Raw genomic sequence first — 27386 nt, forward strand, 5'->3', positions numbered from 1 at the left:
CGCAGGACACACAGAGACAAATGACCATTCGCACTCCCAAACACACCTAAGGGTAATTTAGAGTGTTCAATATATCTACAATGTATGATATGCGAATGTGAGAAAAAAAAACAGAGTATCGAGAGAAGACCCACACAGGCACGGGGAAAACACGCAAACACCACACAGTAATGCCGAAGCCCAAATCGAACCAATGACCTCCGCATGTGAAGCGGACGCTGCTAATCAACCTGCTTTTAAGTCATTTCAGTAATTCTTTACTGATTTTATGCAGTTTACAAACATACATGCATCAATGACATAAATCGCATATGTCGTTTCATATCGAGATTATAAGAGACATTTGCAGGGTTCTCTGTTCAACATGGCAGTCACTCAAAAGTGAATGCAATATCTATGCCCTGATAGCCACCTCCCTGAAATATAGTTTGATAAATTTTTCTAACTGGTGGTCAGCCTTCGGAGCATTTCAAAAAGTCTTGCAGCATTGTCATCATTTGAACCAACAAATGACGGTGTTGAAAGTGACACGTTGCTGTTTTTAGACACCATATTACAGCGATACCATCCGATCCTTCCAACATTGACTTATTTTTAAATCACCTGCATGATTTTTCGATTAGCATCTAGATTTGGCACACATAGCTCAGCAGTTGGAAGTCTTTGATCACCACCGTGGGTGGGGGTCGCTGTATGGGCTCTTACTGGACTTTTGGCTGTAGTTAGTGTAGTAATCTCAACAATCAGCCTTGATTTTCTTTATTCAAATTTTTGCAGTGTAGCAGAGGGCTTTGCACGACATCACGTCAGATTTATTCTTCTGCTTCAAGAGATTGTATATCATGATCAGTTTTGCCCAAGATACCTTGAAAAAGTTACTTTATTTTCCTGATTACTTGTTTTGAAAAGTACCTTATTATAGTTACTTTGATGACCACTTGCCTTAAAAAGTAACTGTCACATTACAAGCACTTTTTCCCTTATACAACTTTTTATTAAACCTATGTTATTCCTTGTCTGCCAATTTAAAATAGATGTTTTACTATGTCGCTGTCAATGACAGTGAATGAGTTTATTTAATCACTGCCAGCTAACTCATTCATTGCCACTGTAATTAAAAATTAATATTCGACTTCTATAGCCATCACTGGCACTTAATGAACAAATGTAATGATTGGTTAAACCTAAGGTTACCAATCCTGGTGAAGTATGAGTTAATATCGGGAAAATCAAGCTTCAAAATGTTTTATGAACAAGTTATATTTTTTAGCTCATCTAGTTGGCACTCACTGTTCAACATAGGGCTGAACGTACAATGACTTTCTATTTCCTTGCTTCAACATGTGATGTTTCTCGCAGATTTCAACACTGCAGAGTCAGATTCACTCTCAGGAGTCCGACCTGCTGAACCAGGAGGAGGAACTGAGCCGGGCCAAAGCCGACCTGGGCCGGCTACAGCAGGAGGAGGACCAATTGGAGCAGAGTCTTGCCGCTGGCAAGATCCAACTGGAGACCATCATCAAGTCACTGAAGGCCACGCAAGATGAGATCAACCAGGTGAATTGTAATTCCTCTCTTTGGTCAGCAGAGGCTGTCCTACACATGTTTAAATTATGGCATTCACGCCAGAACACGCTTTAAACACACTGCAGCTTAGTTTATTTATTCTTTTATTTGTTATCATTTCGCCAATTTATGACGTCTTAGATTTTTTTCATACAATATGAGCAATACAATTCAGATTCCCCCTGCCCCCAAATCTGACCTGGGAATGAAATGCACTTTCTACAAACGTCTGGCTGGAATACCCCACTTTGCATGGCAAAACAGCAAGCAAATTAATAAGAGTTTGGACTATCGAGAGAACATTATACATGCTTAAATTAACTGGAAATGAACTCTTTGTCAGCCAGGAGGAGTTGAAAAGTAAATGACTACACTATGAATTATTTATAATATCAGTAATATTACATGTTTTTTTTTTCTTGATAGAGTCCTCAGTATTGACCTTTTAAATTCTGCACAATGTATTTTTTTCTAAATTGCTCACAAGTAGGTCATTTTGTTTTCATCAGTTTTGCTTAATACAAAAAAGAGGACTAATTGTAAAATTTATGGCTTGAATTAGCCATCAATTGAAATAGCCCCTAATTCACTATTTAGAGTCGTCCTATATATAGCACTAAAAAGTGATTCCACCATTCTGTTTGGTGATTTGACAACCAGGTCAAATTCTCTACATTGCATTTCATGTAACCGCCCCACCTGTCATAAAAACAAGCTCATTCAGCTCTATGAAAATATGTTGTAAAAATAAAAACATTTATTTAAAAACAATTTTATTTCCTTTGCTTTCTTTGTATTTAGCTACTGTATCACTTCATGTTTGCACCACAGTAGACCAGCAGACTTTTTACTGCTTGCAATGCATTGTGGTCTATTAAGCTCTGGGGGTGACCATCAATGCACACTACTTTTCCAAGTGCATTGTGAGTGCCCTACACTTTACCTCCCTGGACATTCCGGCACCCCTCCCAAATGGCTGAACCCCTAAAGAGTGTATTACGTAAGGAATACAGGACTGTGCACTTACAGACACTGAATGCTAAACTAAATACTCCACACTAATATAGAAATAAAATCTCTTCAAATTAAATAATTGATTCACAAAACTACTCTGCAGTAGAAAATAAATAAGTAAATTTTAGCCTTGATTTGCTTCCGTTAAGAGGTCCTGAATTTATATAGACGTTGTAAGCAGTAAAAAGTTCATATTTGTTCAGAATTAGTTTATAACTTTATTTTTCATGTACACTTAATCCCTTTAAAAGTACACTAGCTGCCGACTGAAAATTATATCACATGTGCTCAAGGTTAGGGTAACGGCAGGTTTTCTGTGTTTGATCATGTGACATTTGCAATCTGAGCCATGATTATGACCTGCATGTATTCTGTAGGCACGCAGTAAGTTGTCCCAGATCCAAGACAGCCAGCAGGAAGTGTCCAAAAGCATCGAACAGTACAACAGCACGCTGAATGGCACCCACAGAGGAAGCATGACCAATCTGGCCGACATGAGCGAGGGCTTCAACGACAGGGAGAATGGAGCCTTCCCCTCCATTGGGACAGCCTCGCAGCCAGAGGTAGCAAAAGTGCTCACACTATCTGTCTAAAGACCATGTAAACCGAAGACATCTGTTTCTAATTGAGTTCTACAGATTTGTAAAAGAATTGCCGACCGCCAAAAAAACTGAGGACAATGTTGTACTAATTTGTTCCAATGTGACAATCAGTCCGTGGACTAGGGCTTCACGACTGGATGCTTAAACAAGCACTCTAAACAATGTAATTAATTATTGATTAATTTCATCATTGATTGTCAGTTAATTGACGAAGTAACGTCACCCGATGACAGGAGGGCAGGGCAGGAGTTGTCTACTCTTGCCCCAACTCCCATGGTCGCGCTGGGAGCCTATCACGTGTCTTGTAGGCGTGCCCGAGAGCTGTGCTTCTTCAAAGTCACACACATTGTGATGGAGACGCGAATGGAGTAGCTTGCAGAGCATCGTTCCAAACGCCGTCTGGTGTTTATTGTAACAAATGCTGTATTATATATTTAGTGTAAAAATAAAAGTATTCTTATAATGTAGAAACATGTCAATTCACCAATTTCAATACTGCAATGTTTTTGTTCAAGGTCATCATATCTTTAGAATCTGATATTGTCTCATGACTAAATATATACTTACTGTGCTCTTGAAAAAACAGTGACCAAGTTACTGTTGATATATCAGGATTCTAACTGGTCTCTAAGATTAGATCGGACCACAAACAAGACTTTCATAGAATAAAGTAGCTCTATGTACTATTTGCATCACTCATTGCTATGATCTGAAAACTAGTGGTAGCCCTCTGTTTTAAAGCGCCAGCCACTGCATGCATAGTTGGAAGATCCACCCCAATGTCATCCAACCATAAATAAAGACAGGTTTCCCTCAATTGGGATGCCTGTACCTTGTTATAAAACATACTAAGAGAGTTTTGGTTCCTTTTTTTTTTCTGGGATTTTGCAGGAGGATCCATTCAAAGTGAAGCAATCAGTGTTCAATAGTCAACCTCAGGAGCTCCATTCTGACCCCTTCCATTCAGAGGACCCCTTCAGGACGGACCCTTTCAAAGGTGCTTTTTAACTTCGGCTTACTCTGCTGCTGTTGCTCTTGGTTGCATCATATCCCTCTTGTGTTTCAAGCTTTTTTTGTGTTGCCATATTCCTGCTCCCCCAGGAGACCCTTTCCAAAATGACCCCTTTGCAAAGCCGCCAGCAGCCTCTGCAGGTACTCGCTATCACATCTTTCTTTCTTTGCTTCAAAAGGTGAAAATATATTTTTCACTGCGTCTTATGCTGCGTTTAGACCGAATGCACAAAATTGTTTTGCCATTTTCGTTTTTGTCATCGGGTGTACTACGGGCATTTAACTTGTTAGCCTAATTATGCAAGGAGGGCAGTTTTGCTTAGTTGTGCTGTTTACAGTGGATTGGGAAAAGAGAGCACCTCTGACAACTTTCACAGCCAATCTTTTGTCCTTACAGCACTTTTTTTTTTTTTTTTTTTTTTATGTTTCGTGTCCCTTGCTTTGCAGCAAAACTAGTCTGACAGAAAAAAAAATTCAATGTTCTGTAGCTACAAAAATGTCGATGTGATAGAACACATTTATTTACATCTTATTTAAACTTATAACGGGGTTTTAAAATTGATAACGGTCTAAATAGTACACGTTGTCCCTTTTAAAAAGCAGGACCTGAAAGTAGAAATTAATGAGTGCTGACCAAAAAAACGTCTGGTTTTTTATTTCAATATTTTTGTTACAAATAGTGAAACTTGTGTCTTAAATTGGAGGAGTGCACATGGTGAAACATTTCAAGCCTTTTATATGTTTCAATTTTGATGATTTTTGAAGGAAGACACATTGAAAATTTTTCATAAAATTTGAATTAAACGACTAAGTTTAACGTTGAAGGTTCCCTGTGTCCCATCATTGTAAGCTAATTAGTCTTTTACTGGGCATTTCGCTTATATTCTAAACTGTCAAAATGTCCGAAAGCGTCCGTGATAGCCATTACTGAACTTTAATGTACCCTTAAATTTCTCAAAAATCCTGAAAATTCATGCATGTTTAGGAAAAAAATACACAAACATGTGCCTAATAAAGGTCGCTTTTGCTTGTTTAGACTACTGGCCGAAAGCGACCGGTGTGCCCAGTAAAGGTCAACATAAAACAACTGCAGTTTTTTCTCACTTTAAGTTATAAGGGTCAGGCTGTTCACTTGACAGTTGTGCAGAAAACCATCCTTGAACTTGACAACTGACACACCAACAACTAACAAAATCAGAGAAGCTTTCATTTAAAAATGCTCTTGACAGATCTGTTTTCTGTTTAGCTACTTTTCCAAACTGATTTTAAAAGTGCTTCATGTTGCTCATTTGCATGAGAAAATCAAACCAAAACTGGGCGCGGTGAACAGGGCTGTTGAGATACCATAAATGTAATTCGTTATCATCAAGAGAGCATTGGCTAATGTGGGTAAAATGTCAGGCTTGTGGCACAATTTATTGATTTTGGTCACTCATGTGTGAAACCTCCGGCCTACTTCCTCCGCCTCCTACACCATCATTTAGTGTCGTGTCACTTCTGCGCTCTCGATGGAGATTTGAAGTTGATAACAAGTTTCCATGACAGTGAAGGACGGCACGCCTAAACTGACAAATGCTTTACTTGAACTTGCTCTGTGCGTGCTGTATGTTGCTCACTTTCTTCCTGCTTACTTCCCTGTAATTTCCGCTGCATATTATCTTCTCTCTTGCAATGTGGTCGTGCCGCTAAACCACCACTGTTTGCTTTTGTGGCTACAGTGCTAGTAAAATAAAAAACATGCTAATGTTACTGTAGCTTTAGTTTAGATGACAGGCTTCTCTTTGAGCATTATTTGAACACATTATTTGAGCAACTAAGTATCAATTAAAGTTAACATGGATGACATTTTAGATCATTTTTAAAAACATTTTGCTGTTAATAGTTTAACATACAGGATTTTAAAAACATTATGAATGTGTCCGGTGAAGTTAAGCTCTGTGTATTAGAAGCACTGTAATGTTAAAGACAACATATGAAACCTTGATAGACATTTTTAAAAGCAAGTCAAGAATTCACCATTATAGAAACGGTGCAACATTGCCAAGCACTCAGTATTTCTTAATTTTATGCACAATTTTAGGAATCTTATGTCATTATTTACTGTTGCAGATCCATTTGGTGGTGACCCATTCAAAGAGACAGACCCGTTCAAGGCCTCGTCTGAGGATTTCTTTAAGAAGACCACAAATCTGGACCCCTTCACCACGGCGGACCCCTTCAGCAAGAGTGCCACGCTTCCCTCCAAGGTGACACATTCACTCAGTTTCATTAGTTTGCTTTTCATCACTTGGGAAGTTAGATGGGTGAAAGGGACTTTTTATTAAAGGGACAGTGTATAAGATTTAGACCGTTTTTTTATTAAAATGGAATTAATTAAATGATTGTAGATTTCAAACACTTGCAAATGAATGTGTTCCTAACATGAATGCGTGTCCAACAGTATGTTTTAAATATAATCAGGTCTAGATATCATTAAATAATATTACATGGGAGGTGGCACTTCTCCGGAGACGGCCATGTTTGTTATAGCTACGGACAATAATAAAAGCAGCACCTCGTGCTGTCCGTAATGAAAAACAGTCTAAATCTTACACACTATCCCTTTAATTTGTTTACGAATATAATTGTATGTCTCGAGCGTTTGGCGTCCTCCCATAAAGTGTCAAATTAAGCAGCCAGGAGAAGCTGTTGTCGTACGGCTATTTCTGAAAATGTGTCTGCGAGTGAGACTTTTGCAGAAATTTGTGAACTGCATCATAATACTTTGCAAACTTTGACGTATTTAAAGAGCACTTTCACAACAACTACCTTGGCAGCGGTACACAGCGAGCCACCTATAACCTGGCAGTTAGCATTGGGTGAAGATCCGCCATGCACTAAAAAGTTAGAAGGTAGCAACAGCATTAGCAGCTTTAGTTTCTGCATTAGCAGCATACACTCAAGTCTTCAAAGAGTAGTTCATGATTTAAAACAGTTATTTTGATGTGGACGGCGGTCTCTGGGCTCATCATGTGCAGTGCTTCTGTGAACAACCAATAAGACGGAAGGCGTAACATAAGCTACCAAATTTGACCCTCAGTCATTGCAATCTTTCGAAAATAATACTATGTGTTATATAGTAGTTGTTGTGATAAAAAATAAAAAAAATGTAGAAACGTGAAATGGTTGAAATGGTCCACTTGAAATTTCAGAAAATGTCAATTTATGTTTACCAGTTCAAGTTACAGTATATTTCAGGAGCACCTGAAATCTTCCACAATTTGTCACGCCTCTAAATTCTAATCAAGATTGTCTCACATTCTTGACATTTGGAGAATAAAAACCTATTAATAAGTCTTCTTCTTCTGCAGCAAATGGGTCATTTCACGAGTGCTGACCCGTTCTCCTCAGGCAACCCCAAATCCAAAGGAGCAGGTAGGAAGTCTCTCATCCAAGATTAATCATCCCGGAGAGTTTACGGCTCTTTTCTTGTCTGCCGTCCCTCCTCACCTGTCAGATTTGTTTGGGGCTTTGGATCCATTTGGCAGCGGCTCGTTCAGCAGTAGCAGTAACAGCAGCTCTGCCGGTTTCGCCGACTTCAGCCACATGGCCAAGCCCAGAGACCCATTCGAAGGTCGGGCCAGCTGGCTGCCGGACTACCAGAAGGTAGTGGACGACAACTCATCCTCAAGGCGCTCATGTAAGCACGGTTACGACTTACTATGACTTTCTTGTGGCCAGCCTGCCTTTTCGGACGATCCATTCAGCAGGAAGAGCAATACACCCGCTCTGCCCCCAAAAAAAGGAGTCCCACCGAGGCCCAAACCACCTAGTGGTGAGTGGAACATGTCGAATTTAAAATTTCATGGGATAAGTTACAATATAATATAATGTCATAAAATAAAATATAATCACAGCCTCTGATGTCCCCCCTCTGCTGCTGGAGCTGGTAATTCTGCTATGTATTTTCTACAATTTTTGATGCATTTTTATAATTTATTATAATGTGAATATTATAATTGCTCCACAAACAAGAGACTTGAGTTCTTTTCACTGAATTTTACTGTGATCTTGCACTTTTCATCTTTTTATGCTTTGTCCACACATTCCACCAAGAGTTCACGCCATAGAACTAACAAACATAAAACTGACATTAGTTACGGATAACATTTGACATATTGGACATACATATGCTCTCAGAAACCATTGGATTGATGTGCATTGTTCATCAAATAAGATTTGAAGGTGTTTGCTCCAGGCTTGGCTACTCCAAGTTGAAAGCTTACTGTAAAACTGATCACAAAATATAATAAGAGAATGAAACTTTAAATGCCATACTATTAAACTTAATTTATACAATACTAAAACGCCAAACACTAGAGACAGGCTTATGGAAATGAGCATACCTGTTACTGTAATGTGAATTCTTTAAGGTGGCTCATTCTCATAAATGTACCCCTAGCTATCAGCTATGGAAATGAGCATACCTGTTACTGTAATGTGAATTCTTTCAGGTGGCTCGTTCTCATAAATATACCCCTAGCTATCAGCGCTTTAGTGTTCTATATAGGCTGGTGTAATATACGTATATTAACTCTGCATACTTTGATTCTGACTCATGTTGATCCGACTGATCACATTTTAACAGAGTACTCGAAAGTGGCGAAGTGTGAAGACGACACTCTTTACCATTGTGGTGCAGCACAAGAGCAAATCCCTCTCTAGAGTAGCTAACAAACAAACGCGCACAAGATGAGTGGTGCGATGCAATAGTCCACATATATTCTGAACCTAGCGTTTCAGCCGCTCACTATCCACTTTTTGTTCAAACGCACATGGTGACTGACAGGTCCCAGGTCAGGTGATTGGAGGAAATTAGCATTTGCTCATCCTATACACAGCGTGACAGATCCGCCCTGTTTGAGCTTCAAAAATATTTCTGAACTTTTTTTTTTTTTTTTTTTAAAGGCCCAACACAGCCCTGGTCCCCAGTGCGCTGCACCAACTGCATCGTCTGTCACTATATCTATCTCTATCTCCCTCTCCGTGTGTGTGTGTATATATTCATGTATACGTTGATATATGTATATACAGTGGGCCCCCGTGTTACGAACTTAATCCGTTCAGCGGCTATGCTCGTAACTCGAACTGCTCGTATGACGGGCAATCCAAACCTATGTTAATTCGTGAATGCGTGCAACGCGTGCAAAAACCTTAGGTAAAAACATCACAACTTTATACACATATTAAAAATGAGTAACATAACCTACTGTACAGTTAAATTAAATAACATAAATATACAAAGGAAAAATGACATTTACCTTTGGGGCGACGTGACTTGAGCTGGGTGGAGGCGGAGGGGAGCAGAGACCAACCCGCAGAATTTATTGATTTATTTTCTTAAACGGGAACTTTTCTCAAAACTAGAACATATCACCGGCGATTTCCTTCTCTTTAATCCATAATAGAAGAAGCCTCTCCATTTTGTTGTCGATCGAGGTCCGTCCCCCGGCAAGGAAAGTCTTGCCCTTAGAAGATTGCCGAGCGGTTACGGCCATACTCATAAGCAAGGTTAACCATGCGTGCGCCTCCTTCGTTTTTTTTTTTTTATTATTATTATTATCTCCTGCTTGGTTTCTATTGTCATCATCCTCTTACTTCTTCCTTTACCGCCACTAGCAATTTTAGAAGCCGTGTCTAACAGATAAAGTTTGCAAAGTCTTAACAACGTTCCTTCCTTCCGTTTTTGACTCATTTTCTCTCCTTCCTTCCGTCCCGACCAGCTGTGCCATCAAGCTAGATAAAGGCGTTCGGCCAATAGCATATCGGCATTTCTGTGATTGACGTGACGCCGGCCAATAGCATCTCCGTGAGTGAGACCGTGACTGACACCGTGACTGAGACAGTGACTGTGACATTGTAAGAGCAATATCGTTTTACGTTCCCGTGACAAGCTTTAACCACTGAATTTGATGACGTGGCAAAGCGAAAATATATGAACAAATTCAATGGCCGGCATGTCAGATTGCTCGTAAGGCGAATGGTCTGTGCGCAAGTGGGGGACAAAAAACTACGCGTATCACGCTCGTAAGTCGAAATGTTCGTAAGAGAGGGTGCTCGTAAACCGGGGGCCGACTGTATTTGTATATTTATATTTTTAACATATATAATCGCGGAGATACACAAATTCCTTAGACGACCGACCTAATTACATAAGTTGTTTGCTTTGCTGGCAGACACACCCTAACTTGCTTCCACTCCTGCGAGTATGCATGCATAGTGTATATGTGTGTTAATCACTCAAAAGCAGGGACGTTGTTTTCTGTAACTGTATGTTTGTGACCTTTAATCTAGCATCTGTTTCTTACATACACACACACACACCTGCATGCACACAGGAGTTGCAGGTGTATCAGGTTAATGTTTGGGGTCACAAACAAAACACAAAAAAAGTAAAAACCAAATGATTTGTCACAAGCAGCTCATTTGCAAAACAGGGTGGGGTGCATGGCTGTGGTTTCCTCATATACTCTATGTGTGTGTGCTTTGTGGTTGATTTCTTCAAGAGGAAAAAACTGATTGCTGGCTGCACAGTATTGCACTTGTGTGTGTGTGTGTGTGTGTGCCCGTGTGCATGCGTGTGTGTGTGTGGATGTGTGCGTGTGTGTATGCGTGTGCTTGTGTATGTGAACCGCTGGCCCGATCATAGCTTCACATGCAGTGTGACCGGTCGTGTGGTTTTTAACACTTTGAAGAGCCAAGTGACACTCACATTTCCCACGATACTCCGGTAGAAGCAGTTTTGCGTTGCACATCACTCAGCAGCCTAACGGTGGTGACCTGGTGAAGTCTCATTTGCATCTACTTTGTTTATTGGCAAATTACATGTGTTGATTTTTATTCCTCAGCACCTTTTAAAGGGAAACCAAATAATTTCTTGGAGTGTGAGGTCAAAGCGACATTTTTGTTTGTTTTATTGTTGTTTGGTTCAGTGGCAGTTCTCTACATTCCCATCAGCTGTTTTAGACCATTTTTACTGCTATTCCAACACCCACGGAATTCTGAAGCCACAAAAATGAAAAAATAGCCTTTCTATTTCAAACATGTTATCAGTAAATGGCTTTATCAAAAACATGATCAAAATGTGTAGAAAAGGAGCTTTTTGTGAAAAGAAACATGTCAAGCAGAACAATGTTCTTGATAGGCATATTATTCAGTTTTGTGAGGCCCACATCTATCATTTTTTGGTTTGTTTTTGTTTATTTATTTCATTTGCATTTTATTCATTCATTCCATTTTGTAACATGCTTAAATGTTCATTAAATCGAATCTAATGAGAAACAAAGCAAGACTGAGCTTTTGATGAATAATAAGTTGATTTATAGTGCAGTGCAGTTGGTATTGTGCAAGGAATGTGAAGAATTATGTTCATTCATTCATTTGAATCGAGCGCGTTCTGCCGCCACCAGGGATGAACGAACGGCGGCAAATGATTGATAGTTGGTGATCGTTGTTTAAAAAAAAATGCTTCTCTGCAATTTGCATCTGATAACGTTTATCATCACGTGATATGTTTTCAACAACATCGCCAGAGTGCCGATGTGGCCGCAAACCAAACCAGCTCTTCAACCAGGAAACCGTTGAGAGTGGTTGCGCTGGTTTCTGGGGTTTTTCATTGTTTGTTGGATGCTTTTTCTGCTTCTGAGCATATGTTTCACTTTTTGCTTCTGCACAACTTCAACATGCATCCAAAAGCACGCAAAGAAGAGTTGAGATGCAAGAACATGAATGTTTTCCATTTGCCTGGTGAAGTCTTATTCTGAATCCCATCAAATTTTTGAGAATTTGTGAGTGGTGTGCACAAGTGTAACTGAACAGCTACCACTCTGTGTCTGTAGGTAAGACGACACCAGTGAACATGCCCGGTCCGACGGAACCCCCCAAGCCATGTGACCCCTTTCAGCCGTTCGGCCGGGACGCCCCTGACCCCTTTCAGAGTAAAAAAGGCTTGGGGGACCCCTTCAGTGGCAAGGACCCCTTTGCTCCACCGTCCTCAGCCCCAAGTAAGGCTCGCTAGGTTTTAAAAACTTGAACTTTCTTTTTATGTGAATCCCAACAAATTCTTTGAAGATTAGCTTTAGAGAAACAAAACATTGTCGCTGTCGGGAAGCATCCCCTTTTTAATATATAAAAAATGACTTTTTCTTATCCCTATGTGAATGTGTTGGTGCCAAACTGTTAATCCGTATGTGAACGTGTTGGTGCCAAACTGTTATGCATTTGCAGTGAAACCTAAGGTAATTAACCTAATTGGCTTCCATCATACCAGTGAAATTCTCATTCAGGTGTTTTTTCTTTCGCTCATTGTATTTGTAATTCATCAGTTGATCTTGCCACGCCAAACTGACGCTTGGACTGACTTGGTCTGTGATGGAATTTGCTGCACACTTCTTTCATTTTCATCATTTTTTAATTGGCTCGTTCATCCTTTCACCACGGTGCACCCCTCCCTCGTTTTTTTTGTTTTTTTTGTCTACATCATTTAACTATAATTCAGGATGTCACAGCAACAGCCATCTATCTAGTGAACAAAAAAGTCTGCAGTCACAACCAATCAACCAGACAAAATACTTAACAAAAGTACTCAACAGTGGTTGTATTGTCTTCCCAAAAATCATTAAGTCATGAGTAATGCAATAAATAAGACAATGATCTGCCTAAGCAGCGTATTAGTAAAAATGAATCGACAGTCACGTATCTTTTTTTTTCTTTTTTTGGCCATACCACTTCCTCCTGTACCGAAGCACTATAGCCATCCATTTCAAACAAAACAGTCTGTCAGATGTATTTAACTAAACTGTTTTTACTTGTCAATGTCTAAAACAAAACCACTTTTAACTTCGAGGCAACATAATGTTGTACGGCTCTACGGCGGGTTTAAGATACTTCAAGACAGTTCAAGTCCAAACAGCTAATCGATCGTTTCTCAAATTAAACTGAAGCTGATTAAAACTTGTAAAAATATCAGACAACATGAGGACAGTACACTGATTAGTGAAAAATATGAAATTGATTCTATCTGGACAAACAGGGTTCCCGTGCAACAGCAACGATAGGAGCATTGATTCACCGAGCTGATACAATGCTAACATGTGTTCTCTCACCCTTGACAGGACCTGACAAAGTCAAGGTGAGTTTGACTTTTTGCTATAGACATTTGAAAGCATTAAACAAACATGACATTCTTTCATTTTCCATGATCTAACTCTTCATGTTGTATATACTAAAAGGGTGCTAAATTGTGTGTGTGCATGTGTGTGTGTGTTTACCTGTCACGCAATGAGCGGAGTTCAGCAACTTGCTTTCATTAGTGGCTGATGATTGGACTCTGGTTTTGCAGCAATTTGGTGTTTCTATTGCCGATGCAAGATGTTGCAACGTTGCATTGTAACAGCCAATCAGCAGAACAGAATGTTTTTTTACAACAATATTGACTTCATATCACTGACCTTGGTCAAAATAATTACATCTCCAAAATCACTGGAGATGCCAAAAATGGCAAGTTTGTTCAATTATTATTGTTCAATCAAAAGTCCAGATGCAAATCCAATTGAGATACTGTGGTGTGACCTTCGACAGGCAGTTCACGAAAAGAAAAAAAAAAAAAAAGAGTTGAAAGCATTCCGCAAAGGAGAGTGATCCAAAATTCCGCCACAGTGGTGTAAAAGACAGTATAAACTGCATTTGATATATCTTTGGGTTGGTTGTCTCAGTGTGATGAAAAAAAAAAACAAAACAAAAAAAGTAGGAAGGGGGCAAATACTTTTTCAGAGCACTGTATTTCGACTCTATATATGAAGGGCATAGGTCATTCAACTTGACCTGTGCCGATAACATACCTTTTAGACACATTATTATGTTGTTAATGGTTTTAGAAATCGTACTACATGAATTCAGCGAATGCCGACTTTCAAAATATTCAAGAGTTTTACTGTCATATGGATAGTAATACCACACAGTGAAATTCTCATTCTGTTCACTTCCCCGAGCAAACTGCATTGCATAATAGAGCAAATAATAAGGTAGGCAATGAAACAAAAACAAAAAACTTTAAGAGAGTATCCACGCACTGCCATGCGTTCTCGCACCTCTTCCTTTCTTTGGCAACCTGCGTCTTTCTTGACAAACACACCATGGTTGTATGATTTCATAAAAAAGATATAACATACTGTACTGTATGTTTAGACACTAAATCTGATGCAAGAAGGTCGCAGTTCTTGGTTGCATCATACCGGTAGATGGTTGGCACCCTATTGATTTATTTTCTGTTCTGTCCATTCCAGTTTCAACCTTTAACTTATTCACTCCCAAAAACATACTCTTAGCTTTTTTATTTAGGCATCCAGACATTCAATGAAATGTTTCTTTTGGACCAAGCATTAAAAAAATGAAATAAGTTCCTGGGATTGAATAACTGTACCATTAAAATAATGTTCAAAATATGTCTTTGGAATTGAATGAGTTCAAATGTGCTGGGAAAAACGTGGGAAAATCCCTTAGCATTGACCCTTTGCATGTTTATGTGTGTGTCAGTTTAACAACGAGGCCCAGCAGCTGGAGTGGGCCAAGCGGGAGAGCGAGCGGGCCGAACGAGAGCGCCTGAAACGTCTCCGGCAGCAGGAACAAGAAGACCTTGAGCTCGCCATCGCTCTCAGCAAGGCCGAAATGTCCAATGCGTGACCGCTCACTCGTGGACCATGACTTTTGAATACTCTGAACACACACACTCACACGATTGCTATCTCCAGGATGAACAACAAAACGCAAGCCACCCTCGAGTCTTGCGTTGAGCCCAGGTGACTTTGTCTTTTAAGAGTGCGTTGGTTAGCATCCGCTGGTGCTATAAAAAAAAAAAAGCTTTGGAATGATTGAATGGGATTAGAATGCTCGTCATAATCATCATTAACGATTCACTGTGATGAGAAGGAAAAAACGGACTGGAAAACCTCGAATTTTTTTTTCTTTTTTTTTTCTCTCCTTTGTCCAAATGTGGACAAATGGTAACAGATGACTGGACAGCAATCCGGAGGACAGACATTCAGGATGTTCACATTTAGCAACTTTAGCCTATGGTTTTTGCCCTGTTGCCCTTCCAGTTGGTTTCTATTTACAGAGTGCTACATTTGGATATGTTAGTTTCATTAAGGGGCAGCACAGTGCAGGAATGGTTAAGCGCATTTGCTTCATAATTCTGGGCTTCAAAGGTCCAATCTGGGCTTCCTGTTTGGAGTCAACATGTTCACCCTGGGCAGCATGGCTTTGGCTCATATTCCAAATTTGGGGTCAAGTGAAAACCCTAAATTGCCCATTGGTTCCAATGTGAGTGTGAATATTCATTTGTCCTGACCACCATTCCAAGGTGTACCTCATCTCTCAAACAAAGTCAGCTGGGATAGGCTCTAGCTCAGCCCAGACAGGATTCGTTCCTGAGGGACCAGTCATGATGCCATTGGACAATAGAATGGAGGACTGGTTGGAGAGTTAAGCAACAGACGGTCATAGTTTTTGCCCTGCTGTCAGTCAAATTCATTGGAGAGGCTAATGTTCCCATAGGTATGATTATTTGTCAAAATTGTGCCCTGTGTTTGACTGGCGACCAGTCCGAATTCATCTGGGATAGGTTCTGAATGGATGAATTTCCAATGAGTGACAAAAAAAACGGAATTGTGCTAAAGCAGTATTAGCTTGTGATTGCACATGTTTATCATTTTTATAACTTCATAAGGGAATCATTTCTTGTTCTTATTTTTTAAGCAAATGTTTTATGCTTATGATTTAGAGATGTTTAAAACTACAGCTGACAATCTGGTTGGATGTTTTAAACTACAGCTAATTATTGTCGTTATACAGAACAGGATTCCAGTTCAAGCTGGAAATCTGTTAACCACTCGCTAACTTTTGTTGTTGTTGGTTAGAACTTGAAGCAGCGACTGAATGGACGTGACGGAACACACACTGCTGACTTTTTTTCATCATTCAACTCCCGGCGTACTTATTTATTCCTGATGATGAGAAGGTTTACATATTGCTTCATAGCAGATCAAAACCACTTTAAAAAAAAATGCACGTGAACATGTGTTAGATGCTGCAATTGTGGTGCTGGGTGGAGGCTGGAAGACAAACATACACAGTTCTGGTTGAAAATTAAAAAGTAAATAAAATACGATCACCGGGCATCCCCCCGCTCAAAAGTTGTCTCAGAAAATAGACGTTTGAATTTGACACCATTGGCTCCTGAGTAAAGCACAAGTAGTTACAAAAAAAGAGCAAGAAATTTGCTGATGATTGGTCAGTATTTGTCTTTTTATCAGTAAGTATCCACCCAGTACTGTAGGAAAAGATGACTTTGAACCGTACAAAATGCTTTTATTTTGTTTTTGTTTTTCCTCCCCGGAAATGCAAATGTTCCTGTTAATGTGAAGTTTCTAAAGATTGGTTGCCTTTGAGTTGCTGTTTAGGCACCACTTTCACCACATGTTAATTGGGGAATGTATCTCTTCCCGCCCTTGAGTTTACAATCCAACACACTGACCATTACCTGTTTTGTTTAAAGTTGTGTTGCTGAGCTAAATGCACAAAGTTACACCAACCTGAACGTCTTCTTGACTGAATTGATTAAATGAAAGGCAACAGTCTGTGCTTGTCAGCTTGCAGATGAGCTGTGCTAATGTTAGCTTATTTCCCCAACCAGGACTGCTAAATTAGTTTTTGTTTTTATTTATTTTGCTATGATTTGTAACAGGCTAACTCTTAACATTAGCTTATCTTTACAGCCAAAACATCCAAACTATCGTTTGCTTGAGTTGTTAAAATGACTGCTCTGTTTTGTTCTCCGTTGAAACTGGCAACTAGCTGACAAGCTAGCAGGCTATCAGAAAGCATGCGGGCTAATATTGCTTTTGTTCGTGTGTTTGTTTTCTCGCCTGAACTTCTAAGAGTTTTTTTTTTTGTTTTTAAATTCTTGTTTCATTTTTACTTAACTTACAAGTTTAGTAACTCGACCACGTATTGGTAGGATATAATTTGGTTAGTCGCTTGCCGTCAGATCTAACTCACAGGTCGCTAGCCACCAATGTTGCTGCCTCTAAAGCGCCGACATGATCAAAGTCGTTTCATTGCCATTGTCCTTCCAATGTTTGTGCTAAACTAATTAGCCTAGCCTAGCATGCCCGTTAATTGTGAAACCTCAGCCGTGTGCCGTAATGCTTTTTGAGAGCCAACCATTAATACTGTTCATGCTGTATTTGTCCCCCTTGTGCAATAGATGTCATGTCATGTATGTTTTTTGTTTTCCTTATGTTCTTCACCAGTTTGATGCACTTGCAGCCTCTGATCCTTTTGGAGCATTGAAAACGGTTAGCAGAAAGAATATTAACAAGTGTTAAGGGTACGTTTTTAACCCGCGTTTCTTGACAACCTGAACGTTCTTTTTTTTTTTTTTTTTTTTTTTTTTTGCTAAGCTGTTGTTGCAAATGTGGATAACTTCAACATCTCTTGAATGGAGAAAAAAAAGCAAACATTAACAATTGAGTAGAAAACACTTGCCTTCTACTCTGTCAGACAATTGTATTGAAAGAAAAAAAAGACTTCTACCTGATTCGTGTCTTCTTTTTTCTTTGAAAACATACTTACACGGTGTAAGTTACACCCGCCTTCACCCCAACAAAAAATGCATAAGATATCCAAGTACTAGAAGATAACAAAATGCATTAAATGTGTTGGAAGTCAATACTATGTTTAATCATAACATATTCTTCTACGTGTTGATATTTTTTTAATCATAACTTCAAGAAGTATCTTTGGCCCCTAAACAATACATCGGGCCACGTCACAATTGTGGTTTCCGGGAGGGGTGTGTCCCTGTTTTTTTGTTTCCCAGCCAGTAGATGGCGTTCTCCTCTCATCATTCCCTTACCGCACACCAGTACCTGAGCTCTCCGAGGTTACCGCTTGTAACTACAAACCTATCTGTTTGATCAAAAATGTGCTTTGATCGTTCAAACCATTTTTACGAAGGACCTCACGACTGGGCTAATTGTACTAATTGCGCATAGTCTACACTTTAATATTGAGATTGAGTCAGTCTCAAAATGCAGAATGGATGGTGTAAATGATTACACTTTTACTATAGAAAGAAATTGTTGAAACAGATGCGCGGTTGTTATATATTGCTGGCGTCGGGCGGACGCGTCATATCTCCAAGTTATCACTTGAGGAGACCCAAAAATGACAAGCTTGTTCAGCCACGAGCTTGTTCAACCATCATGAAAGAGAGCGAGCTATTTTCAACACCTTAGGTCGGTCAGTAATTTGTAAAATTTACATTCACACGCGCATGGGCTGACCAATAGTATATATTTTTGAAAACTATGGAATTCAAATGTAATTTAAAGAGTTTCGGCCTGACGCCAATGATATGTAGTTTTATGTTGCTTTCGTTGGTGTAAATAGTCTATCTGAAGTTGTGGGGTAATGTTTAGATTCCTGCCGTAAAGTTCGGTCATGTACTGACTGTTTTTCACTGACTTTGTAGTTATAATTGCTGATAGGGGTTTGTTCATTTAGTGTGATGTTCAGTGCTGTTATGTTGACATAGTGGAACGTGAGCATAATCAGCCTGGCAGTTGTTGCTATGAAGTTGTATACTGTAGCTAGTTGTAAAGCTGTCATTGTATTGGCATGGATTTTATTACAGCCATGACACCATATGTCATGTGACCCATCAGGAACCCTCCAAGAGCCGCAGTTGTGTTATTAGTTTAATTATGTACAAAAATTATTATTTACACGTTTTTTGTATATACAGGCAAGTGTTTTCTGTCCATGTACAGGCACTATCACACTGCGCGAAAAAGCAGTTTTGCAACAAAACGTTGTCTTCTTGAGTCTTTTTTTTTTCTTGTTTGTTCTGTACACGCGGGGAGCATTGATGATGCACGAAAAGCGGTTCTGCAGCAAAACGTCGTCATCTCCCAATTGGCATCTTCGCATCCACTCGCTTGTACACACGTTCCTGACGTGACTTAGAGTACCAGCTCTTTCAGGCGTCACTTGTCATCAGATACACTTTTTACTTCAAGACATTGAGCTATTAAATATGTATTTTTTCTGCAGTCCGCTGGAGCAGTGCATGTATCACATGTGTCGTTTCATGTGCAGCGCCAGGTGATCGGAGCGGGAGAAGGCGCGTTCGCAAAGGTGGCACTGGAAGGGCCTGTGTCCGGTGTGTTTGCGGAAATGGCGCGTCAGCTCGTCGGAGCGGGCAAACTTCCAGCCGCATCCTTCCCACGTGCAGTGGTAGGGCTTCTCACCTGGAAAAGACAACAGAGCGGTGAGTGATGTTACCCGGGCGGGTGTCACAAGAGGTACGGAGAACGTCTGGCTTACCCGTATGCGTCCTGAGATGCGCCTTGAGGTGCGAGCTCTTAGTGTAAGTCTTGCCGCATCCGGCATAGGTGCACGTGTGGGTGGCGGTGCGTTTGCGGGGCCAGGCGCGCCGTCCTCTCCGGGGCTTGCTGTCCATCAAGTCAAGCGGCGACGAGGGGGGCGTCAGCAGGGCGCGTTGCCCGACTCCGCACTGCTGCTCGTACAAAGTGGGAAAGTGGCAGTGCGCCCCGGGGGGAAATTGAAGCTGAATGTGATGATGCTGTTGTTGCTGGTAGTTGAAGCTCTGCGGGAAGCTTGTGACGTCATTGGGGCTAGAGGGCGGCGTTAGGTGCCCGGCGCCTTGAGGGGGCGAGTTCGCCAGGCGTGGCTGCAGGTGTGAGTGTGCGCATGACGTCACGCTTCCCTCCTGTTTCACCTTGCTGAAGGTCTGCGGCACGTCGCCCACCAGGGGCCCGTAAGAGTCAGGCTCAGGCTTGATGCACGGGTGCTCCGGGAAGGAGTCTGGGAAGGAATGTCCCAAATTGACAGAAGGTCCTGGGAGAGCCGAGGAGCTGATGAAGAAGCCGCCCTGGATGCTGGGGCCCGCACACCTGGGGTGGAAGCTGTTAACGTCCGTGTCACACTTCAGCAGTTCGGCCATGAGGCTGCTGTACGGTGGTGGCGGGTGAGGGTGCGCGGACGCATCCGGCTGGGGGGCGTAGTCCTGCTGCTGGTACCCAGGAGCCCCGCCGTCCAGAGTTCGGTAGGGGTCGGTGACGGCAGCCTCACAGGACGCTGTGGTGTCTGTGCTCGTGACACTGTGGGCCAGGATAAAGTCCAAGTCCAGGAAGGTGTCCAGGTCCTCGTCCTCTTTTCGGGGTCCCTTCCAGACCTGGAGAACAGCGCAAGTGTCAACATTCGCATGCGTCTTCTAATCTGTTAGTACCCTTTTTGGGTGAGCGGCGTGGAGGAACTTGGACTGGTCATCGACCAATCATAGTCTATCAATAGACTAGTCAAAAGTCAATGTCAGGACACATGTATTCAAGCAAATCACACCTGTGGGCAATTTCAACTCTCCAGTGAACATGCAACTACAGGAGGACACCGGTTTAATGAGAGAAGCATCAAAACGCGAATGTACAGCAGAACAATCGCCAGTGAATGCCAGGCCACTTTACAGATTAGCAAGTCACTGCACGCTAATCAATTCACCCTCACATGGACACAAACTACTTTTTAATGCATCTGGCATTCTATCTCCACGGGAAGGTTTGACAATTCATGCACAGAAAAGTAAACACTTGAACACAAGAAAAGTAACTTACTTCTTCCTTCTGCATGGAAAAGGTGGAGAATGCAGGTAAAAGGGTTCCGTTCAAAGCCATCTTTCTTTTTTGTTTGTTTAAAAAAAAAAAAAAAAGCACGTCAAAAATGATTTCAAAGTTGGTAGAATGCGATCAGCGAGCTAGTCCTCGGCGGCGACTTTCAGCGCCGGCCGGCCCTGCAAGTGCGTCCGAGTGTCAGGTGGCAGTGCCGCTTCCCCGTGCGTGGGGAGGCAGAGAGCGCGAGAGAAGTAAGGGAGGAATGTGAACAACTCTCCTCCAGTGCTGCTTATAAGCGCCCGCGGCCCGGGGCACAGACACGACCCACCCCGGCTTTTTCGCTTTCGTCCTCGGCCCGCCTCCTCCATCTCCCGCACCGCCCCCGCAGCAACACGCGCTCAACAAGTTCAAAGCCAAAGTTAATTGTCAAAACAAGAAAGTGAAAAACTGGATTTTTTTTTCTCTTTAAACCGCCTTCGATGTAAAATCTCATTAACGGCATATATTTAAAAAATGGGATTTATAGATCATGCCGGCATTTTGAGTCCCCCCCCCCCCCCCCCAATATAATATTTTATTTACTTTCAATGCATTCCTTGGGAATGCAACATCGATTTGTACTAGTACTGCATAATCAGTTGCTAAATACCGTACACAGGTTGTTGAATATATGCACTTGAAGTGACGTTCTGGTCGCTTTGAGAAGTGGTTACATCCTCAATATTTATTTATTTATTTATTCTAGTCCAGAAAAACACCGTTTTAGGAACGTGATTAGAAAAAAAAATCCCTCAATTCTTTTTATTCACCAATAATAAGATATGACTGATAACAAGCAGCTGGGATAAATGTGAAACATTTATCATGAGACAAACATGCAAACAATATGTTTTAAAACAATATTTAGTGTACACTGCATTGAGAGTATAGCTTGAAGATGAATTTGGTTCTTCTTGTCTGGATGGTAGGCTGGTCAAAGCACAATTTCATTTAGTTTTTTCAAGGCATTGTCTTTCTTTTGCTCTGCCACATTCAAAGGCTTGTTTCCTCACCTTATTCCTCAAGGTCATCCATTCTCTTGAGATTGAAATGTGCCATGCAATGGAGTTCACGTAAGACCAGGCATCCTGTAAATCTACTTTGGTTTTTTCGGTGGTCCCTAGGGCCTTTCTTTTGACAAGACATGACCCAATTTAGCTCACATTTGGAAGGAGTACTTTGGGAGTCACCAAGCATCTCAGTGATCCAGAACCAGTTGCTGGGACACACCTTGACAGTCTTGCAAATTACCACCATCAGTGTTGGAATGCTCAACAATGAGTATACATTCCTGTCTGGGCCAGAATATTACCTTTTTAAAAATACGCTTTATATATAAATGAATTAAAAATTGGTAGCAACCTGCAGTAGTTTAAAACAATGGTTTTGTGGGAAACCTCCATCAAACCTACCTGAGAAATTGAGAGTTAGCAATATTTTCCACGGCATGACATTTCGTTTCTGCCCATGATCAGTCCTTCATGTCTAAAGTTGGCCAATCTGAGTAGTCAAGACAGAAAGTACCAACCAAGTCAGCCAATAGGGTGGATCACAAATGACATCACACTTAATTCACACGTCATATGCATAAGGTCAGAACTTTTGGACAAGCGTTGAAAAGGCTATCGCCGTACATATTTTTTTTGAAAAAGGAACATCCCAAGCAAGACATTTCAACATGCTTCAATCAACAAAAAACCGTATGGAACATTTTAAATGTTGGTTTACTTGTTGAGGCTTCAACGTGTGCTGAAAAAAAGCTGTTTGAGTAGAAAGAGTAATTATTGAACGATAGCTTTCACTCTGGTGTGGTCCAGCGAGTGAATCTCATGTTGATCATTTTCATGAAAATTAAACACAATGAAGTCATAATTTTCATTTGAAGACTTAAAGCCCACTTTGTGACTTTTGGTTTGTGTGCAGAATGTATTTCCTTTTACCTGGGCCATTTTCTCGTAGCTTGAATAAATACAAACAATAACTCTTCCCTGATCTTCTTCTTTTACTTTCATTTTGCGATTAGCAAACAATTTTTGTTGCATAAGTGCCACCCTTGCACTGCCTACCGAGGAAAACCAATAATGTCTTAAAAAAACGACCAGAATATTTGAATCTAGAATATTAATTGTGTCATGGAGAGCATATATTTTTCTGGGAAAGCAAACAATGAACGTACTTGCACAGACGTTGTAATTGCTGCTCAGTATATTTATTGGTATACACTGCATCTGGTGCATACAATGGTAGTTAGCTACTGCATACACCACTACATGCTATGGTACTGGTACTAGTTCATGTACTGATACTGTCACATGCACTGGTACGTGTACTGTACTGGCACTAGTACTTGAACAGGTAATGCAATGGTACTGTACATGCATTTTTTAGGTGCACACACTTTTCCTGGTATACACTTCATGTGGTGAATACAGTGCTACTGTTATTTTTTGCTTTGGACCAACAAAGCTCACCTTTTCTAACTTAAGCACATGTGACAAGATGGCCCTAAACGAGCCGCATGCACTGCACATGAAGTGGTACTAATACTTTTACTGGGTCATGTCCTGATATTTGCACCTATAGAAACAGTGGTTCTTGTATTGGCATTTAAACTGGTTCTGGGAGATGTACCCAGGTCCTCACCTGATTAGCTGGCTTTAGTCAAAGGAACGTAATTGTTAGTTGCTTTTTTTACTGACATTTTCACCAAATGTCAAACTCGCCGTGCCCACTGATCTTGTTCCAAATCTATCAAACGCACAAGTGGGTGTGTCGTGTCATGTTGTCTCATCAGGTTGTGTCGCGACGTACACTGTGTACTGCTGCAGGTGAGTGCCGATTAAGGGAAGACTCTAATTGCAGGTTCGGGATCCTTTGAATGCGCGATGCTTGTGGTGGCGGTTTCGCTCATGCAATTGGACGAACGGCAGGCGTGCGTCAGAGGGCAAAGCAGGTCGCCGTGTGAACCAGACGTTGGGATGTTCTCCAGTTCGAGCTTGACTTCTTCAGGCTATGTGACTCATTACGTTAGCGTGCGTGCTCTTCGTTTGTCTGCTGGTTTAGTGCGCTTTGCCAAATGCACTTGTACCAGCACATGACCTGGTACTGTGGTTCGCGCTGGCACTGGTACATGCATTTGTACAAGGTACAAAAAGTGGCATCATAGTACTGGTGCTAGATGCAGTTATACCAGTACAGTCCATACACTGGTTTTGTTCTATCCACTGGAACTTGCACTAGTAACCCTAACCCTAGCCCACTTATACAAGTACAGTGGGCCCCCGGTTTACGAACCCCCTGCCGGTCAGTGTGTCCGCACTATTTTTTTCGCTTTACTGCATCAACAAAAATAACTTCTCGCATGTCACGGAAATGCTGATACGCTATTGGTTGATTAAGGTCAGACTCACGGTCTCAGTCACGGTCTCAGTCACGGAGATGCCGATATGCTATCGGTCGATTAAGGTCACAGTCACGGTCTCAGTCACGGAGATGCGGATATTCTACTGGCCGTCGTCACGTCATTCACAGAAATGCCGATATGCTATTGGCCGAACGCCCTCATCTAGCTTGATGGCACGAGCTAGTCAGTGTGTTGTGAAGACATTTTGCAAACTTTATCTGTTAGACATGGCTTCTAAAATTGCAAGTGGCGGTAAAGGAAGAAGTAAGAGGATGATGACAATAGAAATGAAGCAGGAGATAATTAAAAATTATGAAGGAGGCGCACGCATAGTTAACCTTGCTAGTGAGTATGGCCGTAACCGCTTGACAATCGGTACAATTCTCAATAACAAGGAAGCTATGAAAGCAAGCAAGTCTTCTAAGGGCAAGACTTTCCTTGTCAGGGGACGGACCTCGGTCAACAACAAAATGGAGAGACTTCTTCTATTATGGATTAAAGAGAACTTTTTGCTGGAACTTTTTCAGATACTGATAAATGCACTGATACTTGTACTGGTACAACTGAGTGTGTTGGTACTGGTGCACCTGTACAGGTCCTGGTTCTGTTTCATTTATTGTCGTTGTTCCTGGAACATACACTGCTACTTATGCTGGGATGTTTGCTGCTTCTCTACATGTACTGCTACTACTGAATGTGATGGTACTGGTACAGGGCTATTATATATTATATTATGCTATACAGTGAATTATAATACAATTGTAATTATAAAAAAATAATGATACAAATATAATACAAATTTTGGTACTTGATTACTAGTTCATGGGAGCACTACATATATGGTACATATCCTGCTCATGGAATATTTCTTGATGGATGCGCAAGTATTGCTGAGTGTAGAAGTACTGGTTCAATCCATGGTAAAGCACTTCTTGGCAATAATACACATGGTTATAATACACACACATGTATACTGGAACATGCTACATGTGCCCGTCCTTGTACAATCAGTGGCACTGGTACTTGAAACACGTGTATTTGTACATTTTCTTCTAGTGAAGGTACTGGGTGTATGCTACTGAAATATGCACTTGTAATAATGGTATGCAACTGGTACATACACTCATACAGGACCAAGCATTGTGGCTATTTTTTATTGGTTCATTCTAGTTTATGGAAAGAAGGTTTGATCTTTTGTGCTCCATTTGAACTGGCGTGCAAGGACTTTTCCACATTCGTGTTTCTCTCGTTTGTCAGCTGCGTCCGTCGCTTCAACCATCGTGCCAAATCAGGCAAAGGGAGTGCCTCGTCGCTACACGCTAATGGCTGACAAAGGCCACGTCGCCGACATCAAAGCTTCGTTCGTCACAAGGAATTCTCTTACGCTCACATTACGGTGGCTTGGTTGTGTCACCGAACACTGTGACGGTGTTACCACAACAAGCAATGTTGCCGTGACAACCGGCAATCAAACGCGTTGTTGTGCTTTTTGATTTTAAATGGTTTTATAATTTACCATTCAAGTGACGAGTATGCTTAACGAATTTTTCTTGAATAGCGACATTTTCCGACATCCATTTTCTGTTTTTGATTTTTTTGTATCCGTTTGGTTGAGAAAAAAATTTCAATCATTGTTCCTTTAATAATGTCTTTATTGTTTTTAATCAATATCTGCCTTTAAAATGTTTTTCTTATCTGGCACTTCATCACATAATTTTTCTGTTTAGAAAGTACATTTGTATCAGGTTTTAAAAGTCTATGGAATAGTCTGTTTCAACTATCTATATTTACCTATCTTCTTTAAACAATGTCTGCTTTTTGATTACATCTACTTCAATAACGTGTATTTTTAATGTTCCTTTTAAAAGTATGTTTTTATAATGCCTTTTTTCTTCTATTGTTCTAATACTGTCATTTCAGGAAGGACTGGCTCTGCATTCATATGTCAATGAAGTTGGGAACAAACAGTGATATCATACAGTAAAGTGCATTATGTCATCAAAGCAAAAATAACTTGCTTTGTTTTCAGGGACATAAGATCGTAAAATCTCTATGAAGAGTACAGGACATGATTTCATTTTATGTCACATTTCAACATTCTTTACTGGCAGGTGTGATAAACACATGCGGTGAAGCTGAAGCTGTACTCCATTCAATGCTTCAATAGTGCCCTTTTCTCGTATGCATGTTTCATGTTTATATTTGCACTGATACATGTACTGGAAGTGCTAATGTTCCTGGTACATGTATTAGCACACGTATGTGAAATGTTACTTGCACTGCCACTTGTGCTGCGATATCCAATGATATTTGGTTTTGCACTATATCTTATATATATATGGTTATGCACTATAGTTCAATGTGAACTACTAACTTTTTACTTCATTTCCTTTGAATTTCTCATAGGTTTTCATTCACTCTAGGTGCATCAATATTGGAAAATGATTCAGGCTTAAAAGACCAAAACCGCCAGACATGGCAGCCCGGGAGTAGGCCTACCTGTGCGACCCCTGTCAACTGGCCGAACTAGTGCGTGATTTCTTTTTAACATCAGGCAAAATGATGCATACATCCATTATTTTGACCACATATCCTCATGGGGTTTCTCGGCTGTAGCGGAGCCTATCCCAGATGTCTTCAGGCAGTAAGCGTGTTTGAGGTTTTAGCACATTCATCTTTCAAATGTGGATAGCAACCAGTACCTTAGGAACAACATATTGATCCAAAACTTTCAGGAAGTGCTGAATGACCACTGGAGATTAAATTCCAATCGTAGGTAAGGACATCATCTGAGATTTGAACTCTTTAAAATCTGAGGAAGTTTGACATTGCAACTCAAGAAATTGGCCATTAATGCTTCTTTAGTTTGCTCCTTTTACTGTTTACTGCTGTCTGTTTTCTACTACCCGATGTCTGTGCCAGTTAAAAGATGATTTGAAGTTTTATTTTGGATTTAATCTTAAATGCATTTTGTCACATAAAGAAAAAAAATTATGACATATTGAACGTTCACTCCGAATG

General features: G+C 40.7%; 2 protein-coding genes across 6 annotated transcripts in view; one reads left to right on the forward strand and one right to left on the reverse strand.

Annotated features, from left to right (window-relative positions):
- eps15l1a (epidermal growth factor receptor pathway substrate 15-like 1a) overlaps positions 1-17829 on the forward strand; it is a 31339-nt gene extending 13510 nt beyond the window's left edge. For 4 of the 5 annotated variants that reach the window (XM_088425451.1, XM_088425454.1, XM_088425452.1 and 1 more), the window contains 11 exons: positions 1360-1557; positions 2958-3143; positions 4074-4179; positions 4284-4334; positions 6303-6439; positions 7544-7607; positions 7690-7838; positions 7914-8007; positions 12071-12235; positions 13346-13362; positions 14766-17829. In XM_088425451.1, coding sequence (XP_088281577.1) covers positions 1360-1557; positions 2958-3143; positions 4074-4179; positions 4284-4334; positions 6303-6439; positions 7544-7607; positions 7690-7838; positions 7914-8007; positions 12071-12235; positions 13346-13362; positions 14766-14912 — 1314 coding nt within the window. In that variant the 3' untranslated portion in view covers positions 14913-17829. Of the gene's footprint in view, positions 1-1359; positions 1558-2957; positions 3144-4073; positions 4180-4283; positions 4335-6302; positions 6440-7543; positions 7608-7689; positions 7873-7913; positions 8008-12070; positions 12236-13345; positions 13363-14765 lie in introns of all 5 variants that reach the window. The other variant, XM_088425456.1, reaches the window with a different exon arrangement.
- Positions 17830-18978: 1149 nt separating this feature from the next.
- LOC148417296 (Krueppel-like factor 2) lies at positions 18979-21208 on the reverse strand. Its single transcript, XM_088425457.1, has 3 exons — positions 20927-21208; positions 19620-20490; positions 18979-19543 (listed from the first exon to the last, which is right to left on the reverse strand). The coding sequence occupies exons 1-3, from the start codon at positions 20984-20986 to the stop codon at positions 19368-19370; spliced, it is 1107 nt and encodes a 368-aa protein (XP_088281583.1). The 5' UTR covers positions 20987-21208; the 3' UTR covers positions 18979-19367.
- Between the last annotated feature and the right edge of the window lie 6178 nt (positions 21209-27386).

The sequence above is a fragment of the Hippichthys cyanospilos genome, chromosome 10 (genome assembly GCF_059441005.1).
Source record: "Hippichthys cyanospilos isolate Australia breed blue-spotted pipefish chromosome 10, RoL_Hcya_1.0, whole genome shotgun sequence".
NCBI lineage: Eukaryota > Metazoa > Chordata > Actinopteri > Syngnathiformes > Syngnathidae > Hippichthys > Hippichthys cyanospilos.